This window comes from Mobula hypostoma, chromosome 1 (genome assembly GCF_963921235.1).
Source record: "Mobula hypostoma chromosome 1, sMobHyp1.1, whole genome shotgun sequence".
Taxonomy (NCBI): Eukaryota; Metazoa; Chordata; class Chondrichthyes; order Myliobatiformes; family Myliobatidae; genus Mobula; species Mobula hypostoma.
Genome location: NC_086097.1, coordinates 4198390 through 4220567, shown reverse-complemented (window position 1 = coordinate 4220567; position 22178 = coordinate 4198390). Strand labels below are relative to the sequence as shown.

The window sequence follows — 22178 nt, the reverse complement described above, 5'->3', positions numbered from 1 at the left end:
TTGCATCAGGAAACCTTCCTGAACAAACCTAACAAACTCCACCCCATCTAAACACCTTGTGCTAAGGAAATGCCAATCAGTATTAGGAAAGTTAAAATCTCCCATCACAAGTGCATTACTGCACCGTTTCAGAATCTGCCTCCCTATCTGCTCCTCGGTTTCCCTGTTACCAATGGGGGAGGGGGTCTATAAAAAACATGCAGTAGAGTTATTGCCCCTTCATCGTTTCTTTTGTCTTCTTGATTGATGATGAGTGATAGGTCGTGATTCCTGCACCAATTGGACAGTTCAGCAACTCCTCTCTATGTGCAGAATTGTTACAGTTGGGTCATCTGCAAATTTGATGACTGAGTTTGTAACATGAGCAGGAATGCAGTCATAGGTGAGGAGAGAGTAGAAAATAGAGAAGTGGGTTCAGTACCCACCCTTGTGGGGCACCAATGTTCAGGATTTGGTGGGGGGGAAAGGGGTTGTTGTGCCATTGCCTAGTTTCACCATCTGGGTACAATTAGTGAGGAAGTCCAAGATCCAATTACAGGCTGATGTTCCAAAACCTAGATTGTGGAGCTATGGTATTAAGGACTGAGCTGTAATCAATGAAAAGCATCCTGACGTAGGTGTCTTTGTGCTTCAGATGTTCCAAGAGAGTATGAAGGTTGATAGAAATGGTGATCAAAATAGTCTAATGTTGCTATTTAATAAAATTATATGAATTCTATATCTGATTTTAATGTTATAATGGATGATCTTTAAATGACCTCAAAATGTCTTGGTAAAATTATGCTTTGTATTTGAAATTGCAAGCCACCTGGTGTGCAACATCTACTACAATTGCAAAAAGCCCTGGTTAGATACCTGCAATATTGTGCACAGGAATTTTGTACAGTAATTATTCAAGAAATGCTGCAAAAAAGTATTATCCATACTTACTGGCAAATTGTAGGCACAATTCTGTCTCACAGACGCATATTTGGCATCCATTTCTGCTGCATAGAACTGAGTCAAGTGTTCACTTTGGCCATTTTCATGTTGTAGGCCTAATGAACTGAATTTCTTGTAGAAATCCAAAAACCAAAGATGCTGTTCATCAGTTAAATTCCCTATATGGGTAAGAAGGTTATGATTGAACACAATATCTTACAATTTCATGATAGACAATGCTATTGGAATCTCAAAACAGGCTCTACTGTGCCCAGATTAGATCCACTGTCTTTTCATTAGACTGTGTTGCAGTTTACTAGAAACTTCTCTCAGAAAAGGAAACAAATTATGCCGAAAAGACTTTCTATAGTTTAAAAAAATAGCAATTGTGGAGGCAAAAAGAGTTGAAGGAACCAGGCTTGTAACTAAAATAGGGGATGATAGTATTTGTCCATAACATTCTCTAAGTATGAGAGTTGGTTTTCAAAGAATGGTATATATACGGAATGCATATTGAGAGTGGAGAGTGTGGGATAATTTGGACTAAACCCTATCATTTTGTGTTGACATTCATATAAGTCTAATGACACTAGTTGAGTTTTTACAATAATTTGTAGAAGTATTGATATTGATACACCAAATACCTCTTCAAAGAAAAATCTAAGCAGCAAATTAAATTTTCTTGAACAATAGGAGTCTGTAAACACACCAGGATGTCAAAATCTTGCTCAGGCCAAATATGGACCAGTGTGGATGAGTCTGGAAATCATTTATAGGCTATGTAGAAGGAATAGCACAGATTTACCACAATGATATGTGAATCCCCATGAATCAAATTTCATTTACTGACATTTGAAAAGTTATCCAGTCACTTGAAATTTTCAAAATTTTTCGGAGCATTGGAGTATCATAGAACCATACAGGTGAGACAGTGTACAGAGGGAAACCATTTCTGCTGGTTAGAGGAGGAGACAGTTATATTTACCTGAGAGACCATGACAGAGCTTCCCCAGCTGATGTGACAAAGGTGCAAGAATGGTCTCATCTGTTTTGAATGATTTCTCACAAAACATCATCACCAAGGGGAATATAATTTGAGTCCGGTCATCTGACAAGATAATCAGAAAATAATATTTTACTCCCATAACCACAGGGAAATAGATAATCTAAACAAAAAATGTAATAGTGCAAAAGTCATTTGATCAGAGATAAGTGCTAAATGTTAACATGGCACTTTTCAAAACACAATTAGCGAGTCAAGGAGTGCCTGATCATGCAGATAAACATTGCTGATTCTGGACAGAATGGCTAGCAATTCATTAATTAAGTGGCGTTGTCCAGGACTTCGGAAGTGCCAAACACAGATGCTGCCGTATCTGCCAATGTGTTCCATCATGGGACTGCATTTGTAATCAAGCCCAAGAGTCCCACATTGCTGAGATTCTTCAGCATTTACTTTAGTAAAATGCCTATATAACCCTGTGCTGGTCAGACCTGGGACAGGATTCAGAACCCTTTCGATTTCTATTACAGTTACAGTTATATGCCTAGGTTTAAATTCTTTTTATTATTTAAAGCAGAGGTTTCCAACCTGGGCTCCACTGGCCGTTTGCTTAGTGGTATTGTATCATAGCATTAAAAAGGTTGGGAACTGCCGAATTAAATTATTTTTCAAATACACAGTTCACCTTAAGAATGTAAGGACTTAAATTACAATTATTTCAGATACATTCAAAACCTACCAAATAACCTTTCTAAGTTTAGAGGAGGAGGCTCTCTGTTGGTCAATGTCGACTATGGATATTGCGTCCTAGCTGCCTTCACATATAGTTTAGCTACTATGTCCAGCGGAACCATTTCTACTGACAGGAAAGGGGCAAAGGCACCTTAAAACCAGTTGCTTCAGGCAGAAGAGGCTCATCGGCTGTGGTTGGCAGCTCATCTAAGAGAAGGAAAACTCTGATCTCAAACCTCTGCTACCTTGGGGTTATATGCATTCATAGGGAAGGCTTCAGGAGAAAAGGAAGTCCAGGATGAATCCAGAGCTGGAATCCCTGAGGCAGTTCGATGTTGCAAATTTAACTGTTGGCAAAATTAGGGATGGAGGATTTACCACATGTCAAATCTGTTTGGGGAGTATTAGGAGCAGGGCTTCCTCAGTAGAAAGCTAAAGGATCTGCTATTAGTTGGGCATACTGTGGGAGTTCAGAACAATTCTGGGGAAGTGAGACAGGCCTCCAAATTTTTACCAGACAAGTAAATCAGAAGAGGAGACTACAGATTGCAATTCTGGTGAGACCATCATGTAAGCCAAGAGATTTGCTATCAAAGTAGGAAAAAGTCTTCTCTGTTCGATGATTTTGTGGTCAAGTATCACTGTACAGCTTGCTGAACTTTCATACAATTTTGATTTCTACTCTCAGAAATCTTCTGTGAGCTTTTTACTATATTAGTATCGTGAAATAAATGCAAACTACTGTGGTAAAATCTTGAAAAGTAATAGCTGCTATGGTACTTATAGTAGACTCCATTTACCACTTTTCCAGGTATAATCATACAATGAAGGTTTGACAGGTTGGTACAGAAAGAGGTCAGAAGTAGACGATATTGATCGTCACCTTTATAAAGCTCTAGTTAGGCTGCATCAAGAGTATTGTATATAGTTCTGGTTGCCTCATTATAGGATGTCAAGGTTTTGGAGAGGGTGCAGACGAGGTTTACCAGGATGCTGCCTGGATTTAAGGGTATGTATTTTAACAAGAGGTTGGATTGTTTACTCTGGAGCAGTGGAGGCTGAGGGGAGATCTGATAGAGGTTTATTAGATTATGAGAGGCATAGACAGAGTAGACAGACAGTATCTTTTCCCCCCATGGTAGAAATGTCTAATACCAGAGGGGATGCATTTAATATGAGAGGGGAGTGATTTTAAAAGAAATGTTAGGACGTTTTTTTACTCAAAAAGCGGTCGATGCCTGGAATGCACTACCTAGGGTGGTAACAGAGGTACTTATTGTATTTATTTATTGAGATACAGCGGAACTGGTCCTTCCAGCTCTTTGAACCACACTGCCCAGCAGTCCTCCAATTTAACCATAGCTTAATCACAGGACAATTTACAATGACAATTTAACTTGCCAACCAGTACATCTTTGGACTGTGGGAGGAAATTGGAGTACCTAGAGGAAACCCATACAGCTGCTGTGAGAATGTGCAAACTTCTTATAGGCACCATTGGGAACTGCTGGTACTGTAAAGCGATATGGTGACTACTGCCACCGTGCCACCCCACACATTACATCAGGGACATTAGATACATTAGGGATTTTTAAGAATTGCTTCAATAGGCACATGAATGTGAGGAAAATGGAGGGACATGGACATTGTGTAGATAGACGAGATTACAGTAGTTCAGTTGGCTATTTGATTACTAATTTAATTTGTTCGGCACAACATTGCAGGCTGAAAGGCCTCTTCCTGTGCTGTACTGTTCTATGTTCTATATAGATAAAGGTGGGAAGATGTGCCTGGAGGCTGTGGAAGTGAGCGAGGTCCTCAATGAATACTTCTCTTCGGTATTCACCAATGAGAGGGAACTTGATGATGGTGAGGACAATATGAGTGAGGTTGATGTTCTGGAGCATGTTGATATTAAGGGAGAGGAGGTGTTGGAGTTGTTAAAATACATTAGGACAGATAAGTCCCCGGGGCCTGATGGAATATTCCCCAGGCTGCTCCATGAGGCGAGGGAAGAGATTGCTGAGCCTCTGGCTAGGATCTTTATGTCCTCGTTGTCCACGGGAATGGTACCGGAGGATTGGAGGGAGGCGAATGTTGTTCCCTTGTTCAAAAAAGGTAGTAGGGATAGTCCGGGTAATCATAGACCAGTGAGTCTTACGTCTGTGGTGGGAAAGCTGTTGGAAAAGATTCTTAGAGATAGGATCTATAGGCATTTAGAGAATCATGGTCTGATCAGGGACAGTCAGCATGGCTTTGTGAAGGGCTGATTGTGTCTAACAAGCCTGATAGAGTTCTTTGAGGAGGTGACCAGGCATATAGATGAGGGTAGTGTAGTGGATGTGATCTATATGGATTTTAGTAAGGCATTTGACAAGGTTCCACACGGTAGGCTTATTCAGAAAGTTAGAAGGCATGGGATCCAGGGAAGTTTGGCCAGGTGGATTCAGCATTGGCTTGCCTGCAGAAGGCAGAGGGTGGTGGTGGAGGGAGTACATTCAGATTGGAGGATTGTGACTAGTGGTGTCCCACAAGGATCTGTTCTGGAACCTCTACTTTTCGTGATTTTTATTAACGACCTGGCTGTGGGGGTAGAAGGGTGGGTTGGCAAGTTTGCAGACGACACAAAGGTTGGTGGTGTTGTAGATAGTGTAGAGGATTGTCAAAGATTGCAGGGAGACATTGATAGGATACAGAAGTGGGCTGAGAAGTGGCAGATGGAGTTCAACCCAGAGAAGTGTGAGGTGGTACGCTTTGGAAGGACAAACTCCAAGGCAGAGTACAAAGTAAATGGTAGGATACTTGGTAGTGTGGAGGAGCAGAGGGATCTTGGGGTACATGTCCACAGATCCCTGAAAGTTGCCTCACAGGTGGATAGGGTAGTTAAGAAAGCTTATGGGGTGTTAGCTTTCATAAGTCGAGGGATAGAGTTTAAGAGTCGCGATGTAATGATGCAGCTCTATAAAACTCTGGTTAGGCCACACTTGGAGTACTGTGTCCAGTTCTGGTCACCTCACTATAGGAAGGATGTGGAAGCACTGGAAAGGGTACAGAGGAGATTTACCAGGATGCTGCCTGGTTTAGAAAGTATGGATTATGATCAGAGATTAAGGGAGCTAGGGCTTTATTCTTTGGGAGAAGGAGGATGAGAGGAGACATGATAAAGGTGTACAAGATAATAAGAGGAATAGGTAGAGTGGATAGCCAGAGCCTCTTCCCCAGGGCACCACTGCTCAATATGAGAGGACATGGCTTTAAGGTAAGGGGTGGGAAGTTCAAGGGGAATATTAGAGGAAGGTTTTTTACTCAGAGAGTGGCTGGTGCGTGGAATGCACTGCCTGAGTCAGTGGTGGAGGCAGATACACTAGTGAAGTTTAAGAGACTACTAGACAGGTATATGGAGGAATCTAAGGTGGGGGCTTATATGGAAGGCAGGGTTTGAAGGTCGGCACAACATAGTGGGCCGAAGGGCCTGTACTGTGCTGTACTATTCTATGTTCTGTGTTCATATTACTCATTTCCATATTTCATGCCTTTTCAAAGAGGCTTATCAGGAAAGGTTTACACAAATACCTTCAAGCACCTATCTATCATAAATATCAGTTTATGTTGACATCTTTAACAAGCTTTGCTCATGGAAGTGAGTCTTCAGCATTCTCAGAACCCACACAATCTTTGGTCAATGAGATTTGTATGACCTTGTTTACTCCTAAATGCTTAAAGTTTGTAGACATTCCATTTGCAAAGGTTACTAAGTCAACTACTATTATAGTTGTCGGGCACCTGTTGAAGAATTGTTGCAAATAAATTAGCATATCTGACAACACAATACTTCAAAGTGATTCAGCAAAACAATGTGGTGTTTCTTACCTCTGAAGCACAATAGCATTTGATAGCTAAGTATTAAGGTTTTTTAATGTCATTTCCAGTACACAGGTGTAAAGGAGAACAAAATAATTTGTTTTATTCAGGGCCCCAAATAGTCCTTCCAGCTGAGGCAACACTTCACCTGCGAATCTGCTGGGGTCCTCTATTGTATCCAGTGCTCCTGGTGCAGCGTCTTCCACATATTGGTGAGACTCGTCACAAGTTGGGGGACCACTTTGAACTTTGAACACTTTGTCAAGCAGCTTCACTCCATCTGCCGAACGCAGAACTTCCCGGTGGGCAAACATTTTAATTCTGATTCCCATTCCTGTTCTGACATGTCAGTCCGCGGCCTCATCTTGTGCCGCAATGAGGCCACCACTTCAGGGTGCAGAAGCAACATGTGGATAGCCTCCAACCCGTTGACATGAATATCGACTTCTCCTTCCAGTTAAAAAAAATTCCCTCCCACTACCCTCTTCTATTCCCAATTTCTGCCTGTTACCTCTTTTCCCCTATGGCCCACCCTTCTCTCCCATCAGATTTCTTCCTTTCCAGTTCTTGACCTTTCTCACCCACATGGCTTCATCTATCACTTTATAGCTATCACCCTTCCCCTCCCCACACCTTTTTTATTCTGTTGTCTTCCTCCTTCCTTTCCACCTGATGAAGGGCCTCAACCCAAAATGTTGAATATTTATTCATTTCCATAGACACTGCCTGACCTGCTGAGTTCCTCCAGCAATGCGTGTATGTTGCTCTGGATTTCCAGCATTTGCAGAATCACTTATGCTTATGATTGTTTCAACCATCACTGAAGGTAAATGACCTTTAGTTCCTCTGAAGGTTAACTCCCTCTTCACTTTTGCTGCTCTCAAGAGCTGAAGCATCTGTGGTGGACCACACGCCCACAACCACTACTTTATCATTTTGGATTGAATTGACTTACATCCTTCATGCACATAAAGAGTAAAAATGTTTACATTACGTCTCCGTTCAAATGTGCAATGTGCAATTTATAGTAATTTATAATAAATATTATGTACAACAGGATCATTAATAAAACATAGAAATACAGTTGCGTCAGCATGAATTAATCAGTCTGATGGCCTGGTGGAAGAAGCTGTCCCGGAGCCTGTTGCTCCTGGTTTTTATGCTGTGGTACTGTTTCTCGGATGGTGGCAGCTGGAACAGTTTGTGTTTGGGGTGGCTCAGGTCCCCAATGATCCTTCAGGCCTTTTTTACCCACCTATCTTTGTAAAAGTCCCGAATAGTGGGAAGTTCACATCTACAGATGCACTGGGCTGTCCACACCACACTCTGCAGAATATTGCGATGGAAGGAACAGTTCCCATACTAGGCAGTGATGCAGCCAGTCAGGATGCTCTCAATTGTGCCCCTATAGAAATTTCTTAGAATTTGGGGGCCCACACCAAACCTCTTCAACTGTCTGAGGTGAAAGAGGCGCTGTTGTGCCTTTTGCCACACAGCTGGTCACATCAGAGTCACGTTAGGTACAGACACTCCTGTGCCTAGTGTCACTTTTGATGGACATACAATTAATCTATGTATATAGGCTAGCTTATGTATTTATATTTATTGTTTTTTTTATTATTCTGTTTTTTGTGCTGAACCAGATCCACAGCAACAATTATATTGTTCTCATTTACACTTGAGTACTGGAAATGGCATTAAACAATCTTGAATCATGATTTTGAAGAAGCTCCCAAGAGGAAGAATCATTTAACTATTATTCTAGTGGCTCCAAGTAACTGTTCGCACGTGACAGTGGCCACACCCTGGTGCACCATTTTGACAGGTGGGCTAAACCAGGTGAGGGTAGCTGGGAACCTCCAATGCCAGTGAGAAAGGGATATGCCTACCCCAGCAGGCGAAAACCGTTCTGGTGGACTGGACCGATGAAACCAACTACAAGATCCAACGGCCAAGAAGGCAGTGCTGCAATGCTTCATGGAGAACGAAGGGCATGATAAGGCAGAGAAGATGCTATGGTTATCCATTACAGCTGAGGAAGTCTCCAGATGTGACAATTTTCATAACATTGGACCGAGATTTTTGAGGCGAGAGAGTGGAACTGCCCCAGTGCAACCGGGTTTTTCACTCTAAAACTCATCCTGCACAGGTTTTTCTCCGTGCAGCAGTTGCACAGGCAAACATCATTATTGGAAATGATGGACAAACAACACAGAATGAAGGACATAGAGTCACAGAGTCATAGTTAATCTGCCTAGTCCCATCAACCTGCACTCGGACCATAGCCCTCCATACCCCTCTCATACATGTTCCTATCCAAATTTCTCTTTGATGTTGAAATCAAGCCTGCACCCACGATTTGCACTGGCAGTTTGTTCCACACTCTCACCACCCTCAGAGTGAAGAAGCTCCCATTCATGCTCCCCTTAAACTTTTCACCTTTCACCCTTAACCCATGACCTCTAGTTCTACTCTCACCCAAGCCTAGCTGAATTTATCTATACCCCTCATATTTTTGAACAGCTCTCCTAAATCTCCTCTCATTCCAGGAAATGAAGTTGTAATCTATTCAACCTTTTCCTATAACTCAGTTCCTTAACTTGTGGCAACATCCTTATAATTGTTCTCTGTACTCTTTCAATACTATTTACATCATTCCTGTAGGTAAGTAACCAAAGCTGTCCACAATATTCCGAATTAGGCCTCATCAACATCTTATGCAATGTCAACATAACATTCCAATTCCTGCAGTCCATACATGACTTGACTTTTGAAGAAGAGCTTAAAAAAAGTCTAGTTCTAATGGAGAAAAAGTTTCATTCTTAGGAATTTGCAGAGGTTTCAAGACCCAAAAGCACAAATTTCTCATTGAAGGTTAAAAAAATTGAAGACCACCCAATAGCACGAAGGAAAATAATTTTCCTAATTTGTTTGCTGATGGATTGTGAAAGATACGTTAATGTCATTGTCTGAAGATGTATTTCCTCAATGAAAACTGAATCCTAAATCAATAGGGATCATTTTAATTATGGAAAAAGTTGGATACCTTCAATCAATGAAAGGGTTGATTCATTATGTATGAGATTTTTGAATTGATCACGGGTAAGGTTTTACTAACTTGTGAGATAATATGTGCTAAAATGAAAGAGGTAAAAATATTAAGCTTCATGTGACCAAGCTTCAACCACACTCTCAGGTTCCAGGGTCTTGCCACTCTCTGGATGAGGAAGGTATTCCTAATATTCCATCTAAGTTTCTTCATATTTACCCTGCACTTATGCGCTCTAGTTTTATCTACCTCTGAAGTGGGGTATGAAATCCTACAGTCTACAGTGCACCTCTCATAATCACATATACGTAAACTACCCGGATGAAAATGTAGATGGGTGGGTGAGAAAGTTTGCATATAATATGAAGATTGGTTATGTTGTGGATAGCACAGATAACTGGCAAAGAATACATTGGGTTATAGAAATGGATGGAGAAATGGCAGATGGAGTTTCTCCTGGGCAAATGTGAAATGTTGCAAATTGGTAAGTTAAATGCAAAGAGGCAGTATACTGTTGAGTGAAAGACCTATAACAGTGTTGATCAGCAGAGGAATCTTGAAGTCCAAGTTCATAGCTCCTTGAGAGTGGCTATACGGATTGGCAGGGTGGTTAAAAAAGCATATGGCATGCTTGCCTTAATTTGTCAAGGTATTGAGTTCAAAAGTCAGCAGGTTATGTCACAGATTTATAAAACTTTAGTTAGGCCACATCTGGAGTATTGCATACAGTTCTGGTCATCCCTTATAGCAAGGATGCTGAGGCTTTAGAGAGGGCGCAGAAGAGGTTTACCAGGATGCTGCCTAGATTAGAGGGTGTCTGCTATAATGAGAGGTTGGACAAACTTGGGTTGTTTTCTCTGGAGCGGCAGAAGCTATGGAGAGAACTGATACAAATAGAATTGACTTTATTTCTTACATCCTTAACATATATAAGGAGTAAAAATATTTACATCTCCGTCTAAATGTGCAATGTGCAATTCATAGTAATTTGTAATAAATAGTATGTACAACAGGACAGTCAATATAGCATAGAAATACAATTGTATCAGCATGAATTAATCAGTCTGATGGCCTGGTGGAAGAAGCTGCCCTGGAATCTGTTGGTCCTGGCTTTAAAGCTGCGGTATCATTTTGCAGATGGGAGCAGCTAAGACAGTTTGTGGTTGGGATGACTCTGATCCCCAATGATCCTTCAGGCTCTTTTGACACACCTGTCTCTGTAAATGTCCTGAATAGTGGGAAGTTCACATCTACTGATGTGCTGCGCTTTCCACACCACTCTCTGCAGAGTCCTGCGATTGAGGGAAGTACAGTTCCCATACCAGGCAGTGATGCAGCCAGTCAGGATGCTCTCAATTATGCCCCTGTAGAAAGTCCTTAGGATCTGGGGATTCATGCCAAACTTCTTCAACCGTCTGAGGTGAAAGAGACATTGTTGTGCTTTTATCACCACACAGCCAATGTGTACAGACTACGTGAGATCCTCGGTGACGCTTATGCCGAGCAACTTAAAGCTGTTCACCCTCTCAACTCCAGATCCATTGATGTCAATAGGGGTTAGCCTGTCTCCATTCCTGCTGTAGTCCACAACCAGCTCTTTTGTTTTTGCAACATTGAGGGAGAGGTTGTTCTCTTGACACCACTGTGTCAGGATGATGACTTCCTCTCTGTAGGCTGCCTCGTTATTATTTGAGATAAGTCCAATCAATGTAGTATCATCAGCAAATCTAATTAGCAGGTTGGAGCTATAGGTGGGACACAGTCATGGGTACACAGAGAGTAAAGGACGGGGCTTAGGACACAGCCCTGAGGGGCTCCTGTGTTGAGGGTCAGAGGAGCAGAGGTGAAGGAGCCCACTCTTACCACCTGCTGGTGATCTGACAGGAAGTCCAGGATCCAGCTGCACAAGGCAGGGTGAAAGCTGAGGTCTCTGAGCTTCTTGTCAAGCTTGGAGGGAATTATGGTGTTGAATGCTGAACTGTAGTCCAAGAACAGCATTCTGACATAAGCATCCTTCTTCTTCAAATGTGTAAGGATGGTGTGTAGAGCTGTGGCTACTGTGTCATCTGTTGATCAGTAGGCGAATTGTAGGGGGTCCTGTGTGGGTGGCAGCGTGCTGCAGATGTAGTCCTTTTCCGGCCTCTCAAAGCATTTGCTTATTATTGAGGTGAGTGCGACAGGACACCAGTCATTCAGACATGTTACCTTGGCCTTTTTAGGCACAGGAACGATGGTGTTTATAAGATGATGAGAGGCATAGATAGAGTAGACAGATAGTATCTCTTTCAGGGTTGAAATACCAGAGGGTACATACTTAAAGTGAGATTAGATTAGATTAGATTATGAGGACACTCAGTCCACGTTTATTGTCATTTAGAAATGCATGCATTAGAAAATGATACAATGTTCATCCAAAATGATATCACAAAAAAAAACAGGACAAACCAAGACTAAAACTGACAAAACCACATAATTATAACATATAGTTACAACAGTGCAAAGCAATACCATAATTTGATAACGAGCAGACCATGGGCACAATTTAAAAAAAGTCTCAAAGTCCTGATCTAACGCATCTAACGCAGGCGGCAGAAGGTAGAAACTCTCCCTGCCATGAACCTCCAAGCGCTGGCAACTTGCCGATGCATTGGAAGCACCTGAACGCAGCCGACTCTGAGTTCGTCCGAAAACTTCGAGCCTCCAACCAGCCCCGCCGAGCGCTTCGACCCTTTGAGAGGGTAATTTCAAAGATATGTAAAGGGCAAGTTTTCTTTCATACAGACTAATGCGTGGCTGGAATGCATTGCCTGGGGTGGTGGTGAAGGCAGACACATTAGAGACTTACAAGAGATATTTAGAAAGACACTTGAATGTGAGAAAACTGGAAGGATATGGACATTGGTTGGGAGAAGAGATTAGTTTAGTTGGCTATAATATTGTGGACTTAAGGGCCTGTTCCTGTGCTATACTGTTCTATGTTCACTTCTAACTTCATACAGTAGTGAGATGTACTTTCAAACAATATAATAAAAGACATTCAATCATTTTGGATATACTTCTTTATTACATGAATCACTTAGATTGAAGCTTGCATCCAACTGGAAAATCAAACAAGATCCTGAATGCTATTTTTGTAGTGATGAAAGTTCTAATGAACAGATGACACAAATTAAACAAAAGTGTGCTAACAATTGATTAAGAACAATTCTCAAACTTCAAGGCAAGAATAAACCATGAAAGTACATTGCTTTCAAATAAAAATCTGAAAATCAGTATTATAAACAAGAATATGTACAGTACGTACCAACTCCCTTGATAATTACTCACTTTCCTAATTATGAAATAGTTCCTCTGTTCACAAAATAAGGCATTTACAATCTTTCATTACTTTGACCAAGTCACATTTAAAAGGTTGGGTCAAGTCATTATGACTTGCTAAGAACAAAGTGAATGAACATTTGCAGTTAAAATTTGGCCTTTGCAATATAAAAAGTAGAATAACTTATTCATTATAAGATATAGTGTTTAATTATGCATTTTCTGAAGAAGTCAGTATTCTTATTCTGCAGTTACTTACCTTGAATAGTTACCTTGGGAAGCTTAGATTTTCAAAATCCGGTTTATTATGTATATTAGTAATTTTAAAGTACATAAAATGCACAATGGGATAGTACATAGTATTGGTAGACTCAAATTATCCATATGAATACTTTTTAAATAAAATACACATGAACTGCAGTATTTTGTAATCAAATAAGGAATCAGTAAATCTAGTCAAAAAGAAAAGAAAAGCTTACGAAAGGTTCAGAGAGCTAGGTAATGTTAGAGATCTAGAAGATTATAAGGCTAAAAGGAGGGAGCTTAAGAAGGAAATTAGGAGAGACAGAAGGGGCCATGAGATCGCCTCGGCAGGCAGGTTTAAGGAAAACCCCAAGGCATTCTACAAGTATGTGAAGAGCAAGAGGATAATACGTGAAAGAATAGGACCTATCAAGTGTGACAGTGGGAAAGTGTGTACGGAACCGGAAGAAATAGCAGAGGTACTTAATGAATACTTCAGTATTCACTATGGAAAAGGATCTTGGTGATTGTAGTGATGACTTGCAGTGGACTGAAAAGCTTCAGCATATAGATATTAAGAAAGAGGACGTGCTGGAGCTTTTGGAAAGCATTAAGTTGGATAAGTCACCGGGACCGGATGAGATGTACTCCAGGCTACTGTGGGAAGTGAGGGAGGAGATTGCTGAGCCTCTGGTGATGATCTTTGCACCATCAATGGGGATGGGAGAGGTTTCAGAGGATTGGGGGATTGCAGATGTTGTTCCCTCATTCAAGAAAGGGAGTAGAGATAGCTCAGGAAATTATAGACCAGTGAGTCTTACTTCAGTGGTTGGTAAATTGATGGAGAAGATCCTGAGAGGCAGGATTTATGAACATTTGGAGAGGTATAATATGATTAGGAATAGTCAGCATGGCTTTGTCAAGGGCAGGTCATGCCTTACAAGACTGATTGAATTTTTTGAGGATGTGACTAAACACATTGATGAAGGAAGAGCGGTAGATGTAGTGCATATGGATTTCAGCAAGGCTTTTGATAAGGTACCCCATGCAAGGCTTATTGAAAAAGTAAGGAAGTATGAGATCCAAGGGGACATTGCTCTGTGGATCCAGAACTGGCTTGCCCACAGAAGGCAAAGAGTGGTTGTAGACGGGTCATATTTTGCATGGAGGTCAGTGACCAGTGGTGTGCCTCAGGGATCTGTTCTCGGACCCTTACTCTTTGTGATTTTTATAAATGACCTGGATGAGGAAGTGGAGGGATGGGTCAGTAAGTTTGCTGATGACACAAAGGTTGGAGGTGTTGTGGATAATGTAGAGGGCTGTCAGAGGTTGCAGCGGAACATTGATAGGATGCAAAACTGGGCTGAGAAGTGGCAGATAGAGTTCAACCCAGATAAGTGTGAAATGATTCATTTTGGTAGTTCAAATATGATGGCAGAATATAGTATTAATGGTAAGACTCTTGGCAATGTGAAGGATCAGAGGGATCTTGGGGTCTGAGTCCATTGGACACTTAAAGCAGCTGCGCAGGTTGACCCTGTGGTTAAGGAGGCATACGGTGTATTGGCCTTCATCAATCATGGAATTGAATTTAGGAGCCGCGAGGTAATGTTGCAGCTACATTGGACTCTGGTCAGACCCCACTTGGAGTACTGTGCTCAGTTCTGGTCGCCTCACTACGGGAAGGATGTGGAAACCATAGAAAGGGTGCAGAGGAGATTTACAAGGATGTTGCCTGGATTGGGGAGCATGCCTTATGAAAACAGGTTGAGTGAAGTTGGCCTTTTCTCCTTGGAGCGATGAAGGATGAGATTTGACCTGACAGAGGAGCATAAGATGATGAGAAGCATTGATCATGTGGGTAGTCAGAGGCTTTTTCCCTGGGCTGAAACGGCTGCCACAAGAGGGCACAGGTTTAAGGTGCTTGGGAGTAGGTATAGAGGTGATGTCAGGAGTAAGCTTTTTTACGCACAGAGTGGTGAGTATGTGAAATGGGCTGCCGGCAACGGAGGTGGAGGCAGATACGATAGGGTCTTTTAAGAGACTTTTGGATAGGTACATGGAGCTTAGAAAAATAAAGGGCTATGGGTAACACTGGTAATTTCTAAAGTAGGAACATGCATGGCACAACTTTGTGGCCCAAAGGGCCTATATTGTGCTGTAGGTTTTCTATGTTTCTATGTTTCAGTTTCATAAGATTACACCAAATAAGCACAGTCTCATATATGATAGATTCATAGATCATATGATAATTAGTATCATTTGAAATTTCACTTGAAATTTGTTGATGTGTAAATTGGAGTGAAAATGTTCCTTTTATAGTTATCAATATTCAACATTTAGAATTTGCCATGATTTCAAAACATACTAATTTACTTTCTCATATTAACTTACCACTGTCAAACATCACGAGCAGGTTAACAATGGTGTCAAATGCAGCAACACGTACAGTACTCCCTTCATCTCTAGCCAACTCCACTAACTCTGGAAGTATTGCAGTTTTTGTCTGTTCAACACTGTGTAATGAAAATAAATAAAAAAACAGACATTTGTGTGAAAATTTTTGTTTCCTAAGCATTTCATTATTTCAATTCCTAACAAAATAACTTGCATGTAAATTGCAGCAGTAACCTGCAGACGAATATATTTGATCAAAAATGTCACGAATAGATTAAACTTGCATGGTGACAACTTCTATTTAGGTTTATTTTATTTTATTTTATTTAGAGATACAGCACTGAACAGGCCCTTCCAACCCAATGAGCTGCACAGTCCAGCAACCCACTGATTTAACCCTAATCACAGGACAATAGACAATAGGAGCAGGAGTAGGCCATTCGGCCCTTCGAGCTAGCACCGCCATTCACTGTGATCATGGCTGATCATCCACAATCAGTACCCCGTTGTTGCCTTCTTCCCATATCCCTTGACTCCGCTATCATTAAGAACTCCTTAACTCTAACTCTTTCTTGAAAGCATCCAGAGAATTGGCCTCCACTGCCTTCTGAGGCAGAGCATTCCACAGATCCACAACTCTCTGGGTGAAAAAGTTTTTCCTTAACTCCGTACTAAATGGCCGACCCCTTATTCTCAAATTGTGGCCTCTGGTTCTGGACTCCCCCAACATCAGGAACGTGTTTCCTGCCTTTAGCGTGTCCAATCCCTTAATAATCTCATATGTTTCAATCAGATCCACTCTCATCCTTCTAAATTCCAGTGTATACAAGCCCAGTCGCTCCAATCTTTCAATATATGACAGTTCCGCCACCTCGGAATTAACCTCGTGAACCTCCGCTGCACTCCCTCAATAGCAAGAATGTCCTTCCTCAAATTTGAAGACCAAAACTGTACACAATACTCCAGGTGTGGTCTCACCAGGGCCCTGTACAACTGCAGAAGGACCTCTTTGCTCCTACACTCAACTCCCCTTGTTATGAAGGCCAGCATGCCATTAGCTTTCTTCACTGCCTGCTGTACCTGCATGCTTACTTTCAGTGACTGATGAATAAGGACACCTAGATCTCATTGTACTTCCCCTTTTCCTAACTTGACACCATTCAAATAGTGATCTGCCTTCCTGTTCTTGCCACCAAAGTGGATAACCTCACATTTATAGATAGATAGATATACTTTATTAATCCCGAGGGAAATTTGGTTTCGTTACAGCCGCACCAACCAAGAATAGAACGTAAATATAGCAATACAAAAACCCCCAACAAAACAACAAATGTTTATCCACATTAAACTGCATCTGCCATGCATCTGCCCACTCACCCAACCTGTCCAAGTCATCCTGCACTATCTCAACATCCTCTGTACATTTCACACTGCCACCCAACTTTGTGTCATCTGCAAATTTGCTAATGTTACTTTTAATCCCTTCATCTAAATCATTAATGTCTATTGTAAATAGCTGCAGTCCCAGCACCGAGTCTTGCGGTACCCCACTAGTCACCGCCTGCCATTCTGAAAGGGACCCGTTAATCCCTACACTTTGTTTCCTGTCTGCCAACCAATTTTCTATCCATGTCGGTACCCTACCCCCAATACCATGTGCTCTAATTTTGCCCACTAATCTCCTATGTGGGACCCTATCAAAGGCTTTCTGAAAGCCCAGGTACACTACATCCACTGGCTCTCCCTTGTCCATTTTCATAGTTACATCCTCAAAAAATTTCAGAAGATTAGTCAAGCATGATTTCCCCTTTGTAAATCCATGCTGACTCGGACCGATCCTGTTACTGCTATCCAAATGTGCCGCTATTTCATCTTTTATAATTGACTCCAGCATCTTCCCCACCACTGATGTCAAGGTAACTGGTCTATAATTCCCTGTTTTTTCTCTCCCTCCTTTCTTAAAAAGTGGCATAACATTAGCTACCCTCCAGTCCTCAGGAACTGATCCTGAATCTATAGAAAATTGGAAAATAATTACCAATGCCTCCCCAATTTCTAGAGCCACCTCCTTAAGTACCCTGGGGATTTATCAGCCTTCAGTCCCATCAGTCTACCCAACACCATTTTCTGCCTAATGTGAATTTCCTTCAGTTCCTCCGTTACCCTAGGTCCTCCAGCCACTATTACATCTGGGAGATTGTTTGTGTCTTCCCTAGTGAAGACAGATCCAAAGTACCTGTTCAACTTGTCTGCCATTTCCTTGTTCCCCATAATAAATTCACCCGTTTCTGTCTTCAAGGGCCCAACTTTGGTCTTAACTAATTTTTTCCTCTCCACATACCTAAAGAAGCTTTTACTATCCTCCTTTATATTCTTGGCTAGCTTGCCTTCGTATGTCATCTTTTCTCCCCGTATTGCCTTTTTGGTTATCCTCTGTTGCTCTTTAAAAGTTTCCTAATCCTCTGGCTTCCTGCTCATCTTTGCTATGTTATACTTCTCTTTTATTTTTATACTGTCCTTGACTTCCCTTGTCAGCCACAGTCTCCCCTTACTCCCCTTAGAATCTTTCTTCCTCTTTGGAATGAACTGATCCTGCACCTTCTGCATTATTCCCAGAAATACCTGCCATTGTTGTTCCACTGTCATCCCTGCTAGGGTATCTTTCCAGGACAAATTACAATACCAATTAACCTACTAACCAGTACGTCTTTGGACAGTGGGAGGAAACCAGAACTCTGGACGAAACCCACGCATACACTGGAAGAATGAATAAACTTTCTTACGGAAGACGCCAGAGCTGAGCTCCAAACTCTCTCGCCCTGAGCTGTGTTAACTGCTTAATCTTACATAAATTCCATAAAACAGAAGAGATAATTTTTTACTGATTACGTGTTTCGAGCTGTAAAAGTTCTGTAGAATTTTAACAATTTAACCCATTGCACAGAAAACAATAAGTGCAGAAAATTGCATCCAAAGCCAATCCACAAATTTGCAAAATCAAATACAGTGTCCATAAAAAGTATTCACCCCACTTGAAGTTTTCATGTTTTATTATTTGACAACATTGAATCACAGTGGATTTTATTTTGATTTTTCCGACACTTATCAACAGAAAAAGACTCTTTCATGCCAAAGTGAAAACAGATCTCTACAAAGTGATCTAAATCAATTACAAATATAAAACACAAAATAATTGATTGTATGAGTATTCACCCCCTTCAGGTCAATATTCAGTAGATGCAATTACAGCCTTGAGTCTCTGTGGATAGGTCTCTATCAGCTTTGCACATCTGGACACTGCAATTTTTCCCCATTCTTCTTTACCAAACTGCACAAGCTCTGTCAGTCATAGTCATAGTCATAGTCCTACTTTATTAATCCCAGGGGAAATTGGTTTTCGTCACATTTGCTCCATAAATAATAACTAATAATAGAACCATGAATAGTTAAATAGTAATATGTAAATTATGCCAGTAAATTATGAAATAATTCAAGGACCAGCCTATTGGCTCAGGGTGTCTGACCCTCCAAGGGAGGAGTTGTAAAGTTTGATGGCCACAGGCAGGAATGACTTCCTATGATGCTCAGTGCTGCATCTCGGTGGAATGAGTCTCTGGCTGAATGTACTCCTGTGCCCACCCAGTACATTATGTAGTGGATGGGAGACATTGACCAAGATGGCATGCAACTTAGACAGCATCCTCTTTTCGGACACCACTGACAGAGAGTCCAGTTCCATCCCCACAACATCACTGACCTTACGAATGAATTTGTTGATTCTGTTGGTGTCTGCCACCCTCAGCCTGCTGCCCCAGCACACAACAGCAAACATGATAGCACTGGCCACCACAGACTCATAGAACATCCTCAGCATTGTCCAGCAGATGTTAAAGGACCTCAGTCTTCTCAGGAAATAGAGACGGCTCTGACCCTTCTTATAGACCGCCTCAATGTTCTTTGACCAGTCCAGTTTATTGTCAATTCATATCCCCAGGTACTTGTAATCCTCCACCATGTCCACACTGACCCCCTGGATGAAAAGAGGGGTCACCGGTACCTTAGCTCTCCTCAGGTCTACCACCAGCTCCTTAGTCTTTTTCACATTAAGCTGCAGATAATTCTGCTCACACCATGTGACAAAGCTTCCTACCGTAGCCCTGTACTCAGCCTCATCTCCCTTGCTGATGCATCCAACTATGGCAGAATCGTCCGAAAACTTCTGAAGATGACAAGACTCTGTGTAGTAGTTGAAGTCTGAGGTGTAAATAGTGAAGAGAAAGGGAGACAAGACAGTCCCCTGTGGAGCCTCAGTGCTGCTGATCACTCTGTCGGACACACAGTGTTGCAAGCACATGTACTGTGGTCTGCCAGTCAGGTAATCAAGAATCCATGATACCAGGGAAGCATCCACCTGCATCGCTGTCAGCTTCTCCCTCAGCAGAGCAGGGCGGATGGTGTTGAACGCACTGGAGAAGTCAAAAAACATGACCCTCACAGTGCTCGCTGGCTTGTCCAGGTGGGCGTAGACACAGTTCAGCAGGTGATGATAGGGATGGGGATAGTGAGTGAACAGCCCTCTTCCAGTCCAACCACAAATTCTCAATTGGATTGATGTCTGAACTCTGATCTGGCCACTCCAGGACATCAACTTTGTTGTTTTTAAGCCAATCCTGTGTAGCTTTGGTTTTGTGCTTGGCGTCATTGTCTTGCTAGAAAACAAATCTTCTCCCAAGTTGCAGTTCTCTTGCAGACTGTATCAGGTTTTCCTCCAGGATTTCTCTGTATTTTGCAGCATTCATTTTACCCTCTACTTTCACAAGCCTTCCAGGGCATGCTGCAGAGAAGCATCCCCACAGCATGATGCAGCCACCACCATGTTTCACAGTAGGGATGGTGTGTTGTTGATGATGTGTGGTGTTTGGCTTATGCCAAACATAGTACTTAGTCTGATGGCCAAAAAGCTCAATTTTGGTTTCATCAGCCCATAGAACCTACTTCCAGCTGACTTTAGAGTTTTCCACATGCCTTCTAGTAAACTCCAGCTGAGATTTCATGTGAATTTTTTTTTTACCCCAACAGTGCCTTTCTCAAGCCACTCTCCCTTAAAGCTGCAACTGGTGAAGCACCCGAGCAACAGTTGTTGTATGAGCACTCTCAACCATCTCAGCCACTGAAGCTTGTAACTCCCCCAGATTTATCATAGGTCCCTTGGTGGCCTCCCTCACGAGTCCCCTTCTTGCACAGTCACTCAGTTTCTGAGGACGGCCTGCTTGAGGCTGATTTACACCGGTTACATACAACATAGAACATAGAATAGTACAGCACAGTACAGACCCTTCGGCCCACTATGTTGTGCCGACCCTCAAACCCTGCCTCCCATATAAGCCCCCACCTTAAATTCCTCCATATACCTGTCTAGTAGTCTCTTAAACTTCACTAGTGTATCTGCCTCCATCACTGACTCAGGCAGTGCATTCCACGCACCAACCACTCTCTGAGTAAAAAACCTTCCTCTAATATCCCCCTTGAACTTCCCACCCCTTACCTTAAAGCCATGTCCTCTTGTATTGAGCAGTGGTGCCCTGGGGAAGAGGCGCTGGCTATCCACTCTACCTATTCCTCTTATTATCTTGTACACCTCTATCATGTCTCCTCTCATCCTCCTTCTCTCCAAAGAGTAAAGCCCTAGCTCCCTTAATCTCTGATCATAATGCATACTTTCTAAACCAGGCAGCATCCTGGTAAATCTCCTCTGTACCCTTTCCAATGCTTCCACATCCTTCTTATAGTGAGGTGACCAGAACTGGACACAGTACTCCAAGTGTGGCCTAACCAGAGTTTTATAGAGCTGCATCATTACATCGCGACTCTTAAACTCTATCCCTCTACTTATGAAAGCTAACACCCCATAAGCTTTCTTAACTACCCTATCCACCTGTGAGGCAACTTTCAGGGATCTGTGGACATGTACCCCGAGATCCCTCTGCTCCTCCACACTACCAAGTATCCTGCCATTTACTTTGTACTCTGCCTTGGAGTTTGTCCTTCCAAAGTGTAGCACCTCACACTTCTCCGGGTTGAACTCCATCTGCCACTTCTCAGCCCACTTCTGCATCCTATCAATGTCTCTCTGCAATCTTTGACAATCCTCTACACTATCTACAACACCACCAACCTTTGTGTCATCTGCAAACTTGCCAACCCACCCTTCTACCCCGACATCCAGGTCGTTAATAAAAATCACGAAAAGTAGAGGTCCCAGAACAGATCCTTCCGGGACACCACTAGTCACAATCCTCCAATCTGAATGTACTCCCTCCACCACCACCCTCTGCCTTCTGCAGGCAAGCCAATTCTGAATCCACCTGGCCAAACTTCCCTGGATCCCATGTCTTCTAACTTTCTGAATAAGCCTACCATGTGGAACCTTGTCAAATGCCTTACTAAAATCCATATAGATCACATCCACTACACTACCCTCATCTATATGCCTGGTCACCTCCTCAAAGAACTCTATGAGGCTTGTTAGACACGATCTGCCCTTCACAAAGCCATGCTGACTGTCCCTGATCAGGCCATGATTCTCTAGATGCTATCTCTAAGAATCTTTTCCAACAGCTTTCCCACCACAGACGTAAGGCTCACTGGTCTATA

At 42.2% G+C, this 22178-nt stretch overlaps 1 protein-coding gene across 3 annotated transcripts in view; it reads right to left on the bottom strand.

Moving 5' to 3' along the window:
• The window catches only part of ppp4r4 (protein phosphatase 4, regulatory subunit 4), a 287977-nt gene that overhangs the window by 89715 nt on the left and 176084 nt on the right, over positions 1 to 22178 (bottom strand). For all 3 annotated transcript variants that reach the window (XM_063043403.1, XM_063043393.1, XM_063043412.1), the window contains exons 8-10: positions 15522 to 15643; positions 1907 to 2029; positions 931 to 1100 (exon numbers count right to left, since the gene is read on the bottom strand). In XM_063043403.1, the coding sequence (XP_062899473.1) occupies positions 931 to 1100; positions 1907 to 2029; positions 15522 to 15643 (415 nt within the window). The remainder of the gene's footprint in view (positions 1 to 930; positions 1101 to 1906; positions 2030 to 15521; positions 15644 to 22178) is intronic.